We start from the raw sequence: 14,320 nt of genomic DNA, 5'->3' as shown, positions 1-14,320 counted from the left end.
TGGAATGGAGTGAGGGGGGGGGACAGGGAGGAATATCGGGCAATAACAACAGAAAGCGCTGGAAAAACTCAGCAGGCCAGGGCAGCATCCATGGAGAGAGAAACAGAGTTAACATTTCAGGTCGATGACCTTTCGTCAGAACTGGAAAAAAGCAGGAAGTGGAAAGCAGGTTTGGGAGCTGGGAAAAGGGGGAGGGGATGAAAGAACAAAAGGGAAGGTCAGTGATAGGATAGAAAGCAGGAGAGATTAAGAGACATTGAGAGACATTAAGAGATATTCAAGGCAAGAGGAGGTGGTAATGGGACAGGTTTATCTCCCCCCTTCCCACTGTCCAGGGCCCCAAACACCCCTTCCAGGTGAAACAGCGATTTACTTGTACTTCTTGCAATCTAGTATACTGTATTTGCTGCTCACAATGTGATTTCCTCTACATTGGGGAGACCAAACGTAGATTGGGTGACCACTTTGCGGAACACCTCCGTTCAGTCCGTAAGGAGGACCGAGAGCTCCCGGTGGCCTGTCACTTTAATTCACCGCTCCATTCCCACTCAGGCCTCACCGTCCTCGGCCTCTTGCACTGTTCCACAGAAGCTCAGTGTAAGCTCGAGGAACAGCACCTCATCTTTTGATTAGGCTCTCTACAGCCCTCTGGACTCAACATCGAGTTCAACAATTTCAGATCATAACCTCGGCCCCTATCACACATATATATTTTCTCCTTTTTTTTAATCCACAATTTTTATTTGGCCCCCCTTTTTTCTTCTTCCCTCCCACATGGCAGCTGTCCTTCATTCTGCCAGCGCAATTCACACCCCATCTAGAGCAATCCTTTGTTCCTTAACCTGTCCCATTACCACCTCCTCTCGCCTTGAATATCTCTTAATGTCTCTCAATGTCTCTTAATCTCTCCTGCTTTCTATCTTATCACTGACCTTCCCTTTTGTTCTTTCACCCCCTCCCCCCTTTCCCAGCCCCTACACTTGCTTAAAAATCTGTTCCATTTCCTGCTTTTTTCCAGTTCTGACAAAAGGTCATCGATCTGAAACGCTAACTCTGTTTCTCTCTCCACGGATGCTACCTGGCCTGCTGAGTTTTTCCAGCGTTTTCTGTTGTTATTTCGGATTTCCAGCATCCGCAGTATTTTGCTATCATATTAATATTGGGCAACATTGCTACTCCTGTTCATTATCCAGTGACTCCAGTGACAGTGATGGACATTGTGTGTGTGTGGAGGTCAGGTGAGCTGTGATGCCTCCAGTGAAATAGCCTGCTAACACCGTCAAGAAGCACCACAGTTGAATAATGGTCATTTGAACAGGGCACCAGAGGTTGCCTCCTGTCCATGGAATCGTACTCCAGTAAGGAATCAACGCAGGAGGAAAGAAAACAAATAGTGGGAAAAGATATAAAACAGTTGAAAATGTAGCATTTTCATGCAGTTATTGCTTGCAATGTTCAGCGTTAATATTATGTATGCTTAGGACATTTTTTATTGAGAGGGTGTAGTCACGTGACCTCCTTGGACAGGTGAGATGGCACAGCACTTCGACGCACCGATACATGGTGCTTCAGAGCTGTAGGACCCAGATTCAATATGCTGGTTAAGCACCTTCCTACAGAGAAAGATGGTAAATTGGTGGGGGGAGTCATTCCTGTACCAAACTCAATCACTTCCTAGTACACTGAGGTGGTGGAGGATGTTACTGATATGCCCACTTGGGTATAATTGGTGCTAAGGGGGCAACAGAGAGAACAGACAGATTTTGCCCCACGCCCACCCCAAGAAAAGCTACGGGTACCGGTTTATTTTGTGCCAGCAAGATAACAGGAGTAACGTAACACACCTTGAACAGAAGGAAAAACGTTATATCCATCTTAGAGAAACCACCATAATTAAATGTTAAGGGAACAAAGGTAGAAAAATAAAAAGATTATCTTGAGCTTTGTTTCTCGTGAATGTTACTCGACTCTATGGTGACTCACCTCTTTCCATGCACAGTATCTTTCTGCTTTGATGATCATGTCCACAATAATGATGTGGTTGACTCTTACTGCCACTCCCAGTGGAGTCTTGCCTTGCTGCAGAACAAGAAATTGGAAGTGGAAATATTTGTTTCAGTACATTATACTCCCTGGACTCCAGATTATTGACATTATAATATTTAGCATCAGCACAAATATATTTGCTACATTTTTGCTAAAATTGGTAGTAATTAAATAACTCAAATACTGTAGTCACTTAAGTATAAGAGTGATAACTACTATAATTTTAAATATCGCTCCTCAGTACTGGGGGAGTCTAACTTATCACTTCTAAAAGTAATATGTTACATCTTCCATACTGTTTGATATAAAAATAGCCTGATATATAACATAGGTAAAAGTTTGATATAAAATATGCATATAAATATACAAACCTAAGTAATCTATACATATCTCTTTTTCTGTGGGTTTGTATGCATATAGAAATCTTCCATTAATAATACAAGAACACAAGACGTAAATGCCTGGGTAGCACGATGGATTAAAACACTGTCCTTTCAAATCTGAGATTAAATGCAACCTGAAATGATGGGACAAAACTCTCCACTGCTTCCTCCAAGGTTCTGTGTGACTTGAGTTTGGGGCAGTCCCACTGATATGAATGACAGCCAAGCCATAGCAGCAATTCAGCACAAATTGACAGTTAACTAGCAATCTTACTCAGAGAGGTGATAATGATGGCATGTGATACGTTCTTTGTTAGTGCTTTATGCTGACATATTCCATAAAGCACATCTAACCAAAATACATGATCCAACTGAACGGAAAAAATATTTTATAATTCAAGTTATTTTTCCACTCAAGTCAAATTGCTTGTTGCATCAGTAAATGCAAACCATTCAAAAAAAGTGATATCTGCATCTGTAAATCTCCCCTCCCATTTGGAGAGGACAAAATGGCTGTGATGGAACTTCCCAAAACGTGTCGGTGGGAAAGAAGAAAATATCGTATTCACTCCTCTAATTATTATTAGCTCTATGTTGAATATACACTGAATGAAATGTCATCTCTCTCTCCTGTTTTGATGTCAAATCTGTATCCCTGTGCACCCTGTGGAATCAGGAATGCATCCTTCTCTTTTTGAGTGCACCAACTGCCTCCATGTTCATTATTCTGTGAGTTAACAACTCTAAATGTAAAGTAGTTACTCCATAATTGATGTTTAACATTCCGTTTTCTCAGTTTGTTGTCATATGGTAGATATTGCAAATAGCATGCTTCTGGTATGAAAATGTAACATGTTCATAGCTATTTTAATGCAGATATTCAGGCAATAACCTGTTTAAAACAAGCAAATTAACACTTGCATAAAAATAGCACAGAAAGTAACTTGTTATAAACACATTAATTGTTCATACCATAAAACAATCAATAATTTCTACCCTTGTGTCTCCCAGGATTGGGATAGGTCTAGACTGAGAGAAAATATATCCACTTGAAGGTCCTTTGCTGCTGTAGCTAGAATAGAGGAATTCTTGTCAATGAAGGTTAGCAGATCATTATTGAATAATGAAGCTATATGGATGAATACTCTAGTTTACTTGGTTATCTTTGGAGATCACAAAGCATTAAATGGATGGGATACAGTCCATAGAGGACAGACTGAACATGGAAGGAGTGCATTTCATGGACTTATTCATGCTCTGTCTTCTTATGTTTTCTTCTCTTGGCTCTGCATAAACAATTGATCATTAATGATTATCTTGGTATATTCTTTGCTTTCCCATTACATTGTTTGACTTTGCTGGGAACTTCAGATTACTTCATCATAAAGAAGAATGCTCTTAGCTTTGGGCAAGTTGATGGACTCACAACAAACGCTGTCTGCTAATTTAGAGTGGTTGATGATCTCTGTTCTATAAGTGATCAGGCCAAGATAGCCAACCACGAGAAGGATCTTTACATAGATATTGTGGCGACACGCCACCACTGGACACAATCCGCTCACGGCGGTACGGACAGTTTAAGCAGACGCCCCCAACCGGGGGCCCTTTCCTCCAGCAACTTGTTTCCCACAGGGACAGGCTGCCGGGAGCACTTCCTGTCTGGGGAGTATTTAAGTCAGGCGCGGGCTCTTCCAGTTCCTGTTTTGCCATGAGGCTGAAATAAAAAGCTGTTCTGTTTTACTAGCTCTGGTCTCGACTCCCACGTTTGCCGCGGTATCTCAACACTGGTGACCCCGACGCTCAGGACGAATCCTAAGCTAGCATGGCGGATACAAACGCAGTCACGGTTAAATTACCAGACTTTTGGGAAAACGTGGCCGAAGCCTGGTTCGTTCAAGCCGAGTCCAGATTCCGGCTGAAAGGCATCACAGGCGACACCACGAAGTACGACTACCTCGTCTCCTCGCTCACGTATGCTACCGTCCCCAAAGTTTGGGCAGCGCTGCAGGACCCACCACAGACTGGCAAGTACGAACATCTGAAGGCTGCGCTCCTTAAAAATTTCAAACGTCCTCTTACCAGCACCACTGCCAACTCCTTGACCTCCCCGGTCTCGGTGACGCTTCACCATTAGACCTGCTTTCCCACATGCTGTCCCTCGCGGACGACAAGCCCCCCGGCGCCCTCTTTCGCACGCTTTTCATTCGGCAGCTTCCCGCCAGCATCCGCCCGCTCATTGTGGAGTCCGGCTCCACGGACCTGAATGACATAGCAGAAAAGGCCGACCGGCTGCTCTCTGCACAGTCCGCGCGCGACGTCACGCCCGACCTCACGGCAACGACCACGCGGTCTCCCCGGCCCACCAGGCCCGCCCGCCCTACCACTCCGGGCCACTGTTACTACCACACCCGTTTTGGCACTAAGGCCCAACGCTGCACGCCACCGTGTACCTTCAATTCCCCCCCCGCACCGGCCCCCGCGATGGCCGTGGGGCAAAAGGGGCCTCTACTGTACGTCACTGACGACAGAACCAACCGCCGATTTCTGTGCGACACAGGGGCCCAGCACAGCATCACCCCCGCCTCCGCCCTCGAAATCCAACGCGGCACACGAGGTATCACGCTGGCCGCCGCCAATGGCTCGGACATCCGCACATATGGCACCCGCATGGTCACGCTCGACCTCGCGGGCCGCCGCTACCGCTGGGAGTTCCTCACCGCCGAGGTCCTCTGCCCACTCATCGGCGCCGACTTCCTATGCGCCCACGGCCTCCTTGTCGACATTCCGAGGCACCGCCTCGTCGACGCCAACACTATGGCCACCATCCCCGGCGCCTTTACCCCGGACCGTTCGGCCGGCCTGACGACCTACTGCCTCGCCAGGGCCGTGGACGACTACTCGGCACTCCTAGCCGAGTTTCCCGCCCTCACCAACCCGACCTTTTCGGCCAAAGCTGCCAAACACGGGGTGGAGCACTATATCCCCACCACCGGCCCTCCAGTTTCTGCCCACGCCCGCAGGCTCAACCCGGCCAAGCTGGAAATCGCGCGGGCCGAGTTCACCACCATGGAACAACTCAGCATCATCCGCCGCTCCAGCAGCCCCTGGGCCTCGCCCCTCCACATCGCCCCTAAGCCCGGCGGAGGCTGGCGCCCTTGTGGGGACTACCGCCGCCTTAACGACGCCACCACCCCCGACCGATACCCGATGCCTCACATCCAGGGCTTCTCGGCCCGACTGGCCGGACGAACCGTCTTTTCCAAAGTCGACCTGGTGCGCGGTTACCACCAAGTCCCCGTACACCCCGCGGACATCCCCAAAACGGCCGTCATCACCCCAATCGGCCTGTTCGAGTTCCTGAGGATGCCCTTCGGCCTCAAGAATGCAGCCCAGGCTTTCCAGCGCCTTATGGACTCGGTCCTGCGGGACCTGAACTTCCTATTCGCCTATCTAGACGACATTCTCGTGGCCAGCTCCTCCAAACAGGAACACCTCGAACACCTTCGCGTCCTGTTCGGGCGCCTAGCCCAACACGGGCTCATCCTCAGCCCGGCGAAGTGCCAATTCGGCCTAACCGAGATCGATTTTCTCGGTCACCACATCACCCCTGCTGGGGCCGTCCCCCTGCCCAACAAGGTGCAGGCCGTCCAGCAGTTCCCCCACCCCACAACCATCAAGGGCCTCCAGGAGTTCCTCGGGATGGTGAACTTCTACAACAGGTTCATCCCCAGAGCTGCAGCCCTCATGAAGCCCCTATACGACTCCCTCCGAGGTAAATCCGGCAAGATGGCCGTAGCCTGGACCACTGACACGTCAGCCACCTTCGATGCCACCAAAAATGCGCTCGCCGACGCCACTCTGCTCGCGCACCCGAGGGCCGACGCCCGGGTCGCGCTCACCACCGACGCCTCCGACCACGCGGTCGGGGCCGTGTTCGAGCAGTGGGTTAATGGCGCGTGGCAGCCACTTGCTTTCTACAGCCGCCAACTGCGCCCCCCGGAGGTCAAATACTCCACTTTCGACCGCGAGCTTCTCGCGCTCTACCTGTCGGTCCGCCATTTCAGGTTCCTCCTGGAAGGCCGCCCCTTCACCGCGTACGTGGACCACAAGCCACTCACATACGCGATGGCCAAGCACACCGAACCCTGGTCCGCTCGGCAGCAACGCCAGCTCGCAGCCGTGTCCGAGTTTACCACGGACATCCAGCATGTCTCCGGTAGAGACAACGTTGTCGCCAACTGCCTTTCCCGTCCCGCCATCTGCGTGAATCACCTCGCGGTCGACTACGCGCAACTAGCAGCGGCCCAGCTCACGGACCCAGACCTCCTCTCGGCGGCTACCAGCCTGCCAGGGCTACGCCTAGCCAAGGTCGCGCACGGGCCCGAAGCCACGGCAGTTACTTGCGACATCACACTCAGCCAACCCAGGCCGGTCGTCCCTAAAACCTGGCGCCGCCGCGTCTTCGACGCGCTCCACGGGCTCTCCCACCCGGGTTCCCGCGCGTCCGTCAAACTCCTCTCCCAGCGTTTCGTCTGGCGCGGCCTCAGCAGAGATGTTCGGACTTGGGCCACCTCCTGCCTCGCCTGCCAACAGGCTAAGGTACAACGGCATACAAAAGCACCCCTGGGAGACTTCGAGGTACCCAGCCACCGCTTCGACCACGTACACGTCGACATCGTCGGGCCCCTGCCGCCATCGCAAGGCCAGACTTATCTCCTCACGATGGTCGACCGCTACACACGCTGGCCTGAGGCAGTGCCGCTGACCTCCACCACCACAGCCAACATCGCCAGGGCGTTCGTTAACACCTGGGTAGCGAGGTTCGGCGTACCGGCCGACATAACCTCCGACAGAGGCGCCCAGTTCACCTCCGAACTCTGGACGACCACAGCACGCAACCTCGGTGTGACGCTCCACCGAACCACGGCGTACCACCCGCAGGCCAACGGGCTTTGTGAACGCTTCCACTGGTCACTCAAGGCCTCACTCCGCGCCAGCCTGCAGGACAGTACCTGGACTGACTGCCTACCGTGGGTACTACTAGGCCTACGCACCGCGGTCAAAGAAGACCTCCAGTCCTCGGCAGCGGAGTTAGTCTACGGACAACCGCTGCGCGTCCCAGGCGAATTCCTTCCGGAGGCTACCACGCCTTGGTCGGCCGACCAGCAGCGGCTCAACTTTTTCTCTTCCGCTCAGCAGTTCGCCCCACTTCCGGTCAACCGACACGGTGAACTTGCACCTCACGTTCCGCCTAATTTACAGCAGGCGCGCTTCGTCTTCGTGCGACACGACGCGCACCGCGGACCCCTGCGACCCCCGTACGACGGACCATACGAAGTACTACAAACCGGGGACAAGGTCTTCAAGCTGCGACTCGGCGACAGGGTCGAGACAGTCTCCATCGACCGGCTCAAACCAGCACACACAGAACCAGGGGAACAGGTCCCCGTGGCCCGGCCTCCAACTAGAGGCCGTCCCGCCAGCAAGCCAGCACAGCCGGCGGCGAACCGCCAGGCCCCGCCAACTAGACCGGCGATCACGCAGAGCCGCTGCGGCAGAACCATCAGACCACCGTCACGACTCGTCCACTCCTCCTAAGCGGATTCTGGGGGGAGCTCTGTGGCGACACGCCACCACTGGACACAATCCGCTCACGGCGGTACGGACAGTTTAAGCAGACGCCCCCAACCGGGGGCCCTTTCCTCCAGCAACTTGTTTCCCACAGGGACAGGCTGCCGGGAGCACTTCCTGTCTGGGGAGTATTTAAGTCAGGCGCGGGCTCTTCCAGTTCCTGTTTTGCCATGAGGCTGAAATAAAAAGCTGTTCTGTTTTACTAGCTCTGGTCTCGACTCCCACGTTTGCCGCGGTATCTCAACAATATATACATAGACATTATAACATTGAAACAGGCCATTCAGCCCAAGCAATCCGTGTTGCATTTACCCTCCATACAAGCAAACCATCCTCGTCACATTTACCCACCCTGATCCCCTATCACTTTATCCATTTTCCTTCATCCACCTATCCAATCTAATCTTGAATGTTGGCATAGTTTCTACCTCAACCACTAACCCTGGAAGTGAATCCCACAACCTCACCACACTCTGTGTAAACAAGTTTATCTTGCTCTCTGTACATTTCCAACCAGTAAGCTTGGAACCAAGTCTGTATGGCCATTAATTGGATGAACTTTATAACGGATGACATGGCCAATGATTTTTTTGTCTCTCAAACTGACATCAAAAACAGACGGAAGTTAAATTCTGTTAGCTGCTCATCTACTAAGCAGGGTCCTATTAAGGTAACTGCAAAAAAAAAAGACAGATGTCAGATGAAAGACAGTAGGGCCTAGAAATTCAGTATAGCCACTTTTGGGGCGGTAAAGTCGGGCGGCCGCTAAAGTTTGCGCCCGCCAGAAAGTGGAGGCCACTTCGCCGATATTCAGTAGCTTTGGCCAAGGAGTTCGCTCGAGCGCTAAAACTGGCGTTGCACGGCTATCTTTAGGCGCTAAGCCGGCGGTGCAGACTGATACCGCCGAGGCCGGGCGCAGCGCATGTGCAGTCATGTTTTGATTGACAGCAGACACCCTGGCGCCGGCCAGCTCTTAAAGGGGGAAGGGTCGACTTGGTCTGCTGCCACGCCCTGGATACTGCAGCCCTCCAGCTAGGCCTAAACACTGCTGCTGGAGAGAAATAGCGCCAGGAAGGATGCAGAGGGCCCGTGAGCGAGCGCAGCGCTTCTCTGCCCATGATTTAAAGGTGCTGGTTAGGGCTTTGGAGAAGAGAAGCCATATCTTGTTCCCAGACAGTGGCAAGAAGCCTCCCAAGAGGGTGTACAGGAGAGCCTGGAGGGAAATCGCCCAGAGGGTCACAGCCAACGGCGATGTCCCCAGGACTGGTGTCCAATGCCGGAAAAAGTTGAACGACCTCACTTGGATTGTCAGGGTGAGTACCCTTTCCAGTGTCCTCCTCATCCTTGCATGTGCACCTCACATTATGGGCAAAGGGACCTCAAAGCCCTAATGGCCAGCCCTCATCCAGCAGCTATGGCACTGGCATGAACATCAATTGCACTTTCTGCACTTGACACACTGGCCAAGCTATTCGACCATGGGAGGCAGTGCATACAGCAACAGGGCACCACACTGGCCAAGCTATTCGACCATGGCAGGCAGTGCACACAACAACAGGGCACCACACTGGCCAAGCTATTCGACCATGGCAGGCAGTGCACACAACAACAGGGCACCACACTGTACTTAGAGGCCGTCCTTTCTCTTGCAGGCCAAGCTGGCCCAGAATCTGAAGAGCCGGACTGTCACCGGGGGAGGCCGTGCCCAGTTCCAGCAGCTCAGTGACCTGGAGGAGCGCATGGGTCGAGTCATGGGTGCCCGGGTGATTGGCCCCGTTGCAATTGGAGATGCCGACCCTGTGCTGGGCCCCAATGGTAAGGACATGACCGTTTGGACCTCTCTCATTCCCCTTGCGCTTCAGATCTACATCCTTTGCCACTGTCCGACCAATGCGCAGAATGCCACCACTCATGCCTCCCTCGCTGACGCCCTGTCCTCACTCTAAAGCTACTCTTGTGCCTTCCTGCTTTCAGCTGGTGAGGAGGAGGTCCCTGAAGCTGCGAGTGTCAGTCCCTCGGAAGAGGAGGACGAGGAGGAGCAAGAGGAAGGCGGCACATCGGGGGAACCCTCATCCGTGCCAGGGGATGGCAATGGAGGGGACACGTGTTCCCTGGAGGAGAGCCAGGGGGAAGTGTTGCAGGGGAGTGTAGCTCCTGTGCCCAGTGGCGTCCAGCCAAGCGGGAAGGGTCGGCCAGCTCGGCTGCCTTCTCCCCAGAGGGGGGAAGTGTTGCAGGGGAGTGTAGCTCCTGTGCCCAGTGGCGTCCAGCCACGCGGGAAGGGTCGGGCAGCTCGGCGGCCTTCTCCCCAGAGGGGGGAAGTGTTGCAGGGGAGTGTAGCTCCTGTGCCCAGTGGCGTCCAGCCACGCACGAAGGGTCGGGCAGCTCGGCGGCCTTCTCCCCAGAGGGGGGAAGTGTTGCAGGGGAGTGTAGTTGCTGGGCCCAGTGGCGTGCAGCCACGCGGGAAGGGTCGGCCAGCTCGGCGGCCTTCTCCCCAGAGGGAGAGTCCGGCCTCCAGTCCGGAGACGGTCCTCGCCCAGGAGGTGCGCCTCCTTGATCAAATGTCCGTGGACTCGGATCGGCGGCACACCGAGTTCATGGGGGTTGTGGCACGGTTGCCTGAGGCCATTGAGTCCCTGGCTCATAGTGTGTCCGATTTCGGGGCCTCACAGGCCAGGGGTTTCGAACAACTCGCGGCAGCACAGGCCAGGGGTCTCGAACAATTCTGGGCATCACAGGACGCGAGTCGGGCACAATTCGGGGCATCACATGACGCGAGTCGGGCCGAATTCGGGGCATCACAGGACGCGAGTCGGGCCGAATTCAGGGCAGCACAGGACGCGAGTCGGGACGACTTCAGGGCAGCACAGGCAGCGAGTGGACAGTTGATCAGTGGTGCCGTGCAGTCACTGGCTGATCTGATGCGGGCACAGACCAGGGCAGTACGGGCACTCACTGCTGCCACACTCGCTGTGTCACGCATGCATCGCCAGGGCACCCGCCGCGCTGCTGCAGCACAGCGGTCTGGCCTTCACCAGATTGCTGCGCTTGCTGCAGTGCCAGCCCGGCCGAGTGCCAGTGTCTCTGGCGACCAGCGAGCGCCTGCCATCAGCCAGCTTGCCCCCATTGCTGCAGCCGCCACTGCCACTCCCCCAGCAAAGCTGCGACGAGCTGCTGGAGAGACTGATGCTGCCCAGCCACAGCTGCAGCAGTCAGCAGCCGGCCCCTCGAGGGCCAGAGCTCGTCTAGGCCGACCCCCAAGGGCATCTGCCGTCACGCAATGTGCCCCTCAGGAGCCTTCCCCCAGCCTTGCAACACCCACAGGGCCCAGGTTGAGGCGGAGCAGCAGGTCGTCCAGGGGCCGGAAAAGGCTGGACAAGGACTCGCCCTGTCGGCACACAAAGTAGAGTGTGTTGGCAAATGTTTTTTTATATGGGGGTGGTTGTGCTGTCTATGGGGGGGGTTCTTTTGGTAAGGCCGAGGATGAAGGCCATTTGGATGGACAAGTTTTGTTATTCCTCCCCAGGTTGTGGGAGTGAGATATGTTTTTGACTGTTTTTTGGGGGTCTTGTCTGTTTTTGGGTTTCATGTGGGAAGGGCCCTGAGTTTGTTCAATAAAGCTTTTTCTTTATTCAGCTTGTCCATGTGTGATGTTTGAAGTGGTTGTTGCGTTAACCGGCTGAGGGCTTGCGGAGCGGCTGCATTCATGTGCCTTCATTGCCACAAGCCATTCCCTGACAGGGGGCCTAGAAGTGTCGTTCAATAAGCCGCCGACGGACGGCCCTTGGACCTTGTGGCTCCCTCCTGGGCTGGTACTCCTCCTCCTCCTCCTCATGGTCCTCCTGCTCGTCCTCCTGAGGTGGTGGTCCAACGTGAGGTGGCAGTGCCTGAGTCCTGCGGATAGCCAGGTTGTGCAGCATGCAGCAAACGACGACGAAATGGGAGACTCTATCCGGCGAATACTGCAGAGATCCGCCGGAGCGATCCAGGCAGCGGAACCGTTGCTTGAGGACGCCAATCGTTTGCTCTATGATGTTCCTTGTGGCTTGATGGCTTTTGTTGTATGCCTCCTCAGCAGGGGTCCTGGGCGCATGGAGCGGGGTCATGAGCCATGTACACAAAGGATAGCCTTTGTCCCCGATAAGCCATCCTCTTGGGGGAGGCTGTGCCTGGAACATGTCAGCCACAGTAGTCTGGCGCAGGATAAATGCATCGTAGCTGCTGCCTGGAAAGCGGGCATTGACAGCTAGGATGCGCTGCCTGTGGTCACACACCAGCTGTACATTGAGGGAATGGTAGCCCTTCCGGTTGCGGTAATCCTCGGCATTGTCGATAGGTGCCCGCAAAGCCACATGCGTGCAGTCAATGGCGCCCTGCACCATGGGGAAGTCGGCGATCCTCGCAAATCCGACTGCACGCTGCTCCTGCCTCTCTAGGGTCATGGGGAAGGAGATGAATTGGTGTCTCCTTGTGAAAAGGGCATCGGTGACCTGCCGGATGCAGCGATGCACGGCGAACTGGGAGATGTTAGCTATGTCCCCAGCAGCGGCTTGGAAGGAGCCGCTTGCATAAAAGTTCAGAGCCACTGTGACCTTCACTTCCACCGACAGAGACGTCCTGCACATCAGCTGTGGACACAGATCTCTGTGAAGCAGCTGGCAGATCTCTGCAACCACCTCCCTTCTGAAGCGCAGCCTCTTAACACACTGCGCGGCAGTCATGGTGAGATAGGACACCTGCTGGCGGTATTCCCTGAGTGGGTAAGGCCTACGTTGCCGACGCCTGATGGCCCCTCTGCGTCTAGGCATGGCTGCCCCTCTCACACAGCGTCTGCGAGCCCTTCGCACATAATGCTGGAACTGAGGGTTGGAACCCCATGCAGCCCCCATAATATACTTGCAAACAGTGAAATCACAATGAGTCAAATTTCCAAGCTCTGGCCAGAAGCCAAAAATACCTCTCCTATGTTGGCCCAAATCAGTAAGGTCTCTTCCTTGGTCTCTGTCCAGAAATTCGTTGCACTAAAGTCATTGCAGCAAAATGGCTGCCCTTTATAGTTCAGTCTAAGTGCCCTTTAATTAGCGCTCCCCGAGGCCCGCAGGGCCTCTGCTGCGCTCCACTTCACAGTTCTTAACAGCGCCACGCCCACATTGGGCGGGCGCCACTGAAGTTCCGGTTTGGGGCGCACAAACGGCGTTGCACGACGAAATGACGTCATAAGTTGCGCGCGCAGCTGAGCGCGCGCAAACACTTTGCGCCGGCGCTAAATGTCTACTGAAGTTGGGCGTAGGCGCAGATCGTTCTGCGCCCGGCCGCTAAGTGCCTAACGCTCGAGATCTACTCCTCTTATGGTGCTAACGGCTGGCGAACGCAACTGAATTTCTAGGCCTAGGTCTTTAAAGTGATATTTCAAGCCTCTTTACAGCAATCAAGAATTTCTGAGGGTAGGTGATGATGCAGAACATTATGATATCAAGATTGTTATTAGGGAAATGAAGCAGGATTAATGGGTTCCATTCATCTGCAAGGGTGCACAACTACAGAAAAAATATCCTAAATAATTTCCCATTAGCTAAAGTCTGCTGTCTAACTTAAATAAATGAGTTCCTCTGGGCAATTGCCAATGACAGTCGAGTCAGAGTTATCTATAACAAATCCATGAGAGCAACCTTGAAGCCTGGAGAGATTATTATACTGAGTTGGCCCCATCTACATGGAGATTGGAAAAGAGAGTGGTGCACACTGCATGGATGGAAGACCTTAACAAACCAGTTTGCAAGGAAGAAGTATACTTCATGCCATATCATCTTGCTAATGCCAAGGCAACAGGTATGAATGGTATTCAGAAAATGCTGGAAATACTCAGCAGGTCTGACAAAGGGTCATCGACCTGAAGCGTTAACTCTGTTTCTCTCTCCACAGATGCTGCCTGACCTGCTGAGTATTTCCAGCATTTTTTGTTTTTATTTCAGATTTCCAGCATCCGCAGTATTTGCTTTTGTATGGATGGTATTCATGCTGACTTCTTAAAAGCCGCTATATACAAGGACAGGGGACTGGCAATGGTCTTAGAGATCAGTACCAAAACCTTTCAACACCCTGGAGCTGTCCTTCTAAGGTTGGTGAATAGGATTCGACTAATGGCACGCACATTCCATAGGGCAATTGTGGTTTCTATTCTTAAAAAGGGGGACCGTAGTGAGACCAAAAAAAGGTGTCTCATTGTTATCAGTGGCTCTTAAGATGGTTCTTCAGATTGTCAC

At 53.3% G+C, this 14,320-nt stretch overlaps 1 protein-coding gene across 1 annotated transcript in view; it reads right to left on the bottom strand.

Moving 5' to 3' along the window:
* Positions 1-14,320, bottom strand: part of LOC147124623 (ankyrin repeat and death domain-containing protein 1A-like) — a 161,037-nt gene that overhangs the window by 53,080 nt on the left and 93,637 nt on the right. Inside the window, exon 12 of the mRNA XM_085990617.1 lies at positions 1,984-2,079. Coding sequence (XP_085846743.1) covers positions 1,984-2,079 — 96 coding nt within the window. The remainder of the gene's footprint in view (positions 1-1,983; positions 2,080-14,320) is intronic.

Source organism: Somniosus microcephalus, chromosome 1 (assembly GCF_052327205.1).
Source record: "Somniosus microcephalus isolate GS21.2 chromosome 1, FLI_Smic_1.0, whole genome shotgun sequence".
Lineage (NCBI taxonomy): Eukaryota > Metazoa > Chordata > Chondrichthyes > Squaliformes > Somniosidae > Somniosus > Somniosus microcephalus.
The sequence above is the reverse complement of the archived record's forward strand: the minus strand, read 5'-3'. Positions and strand labels throughout refer to the sequence as shown.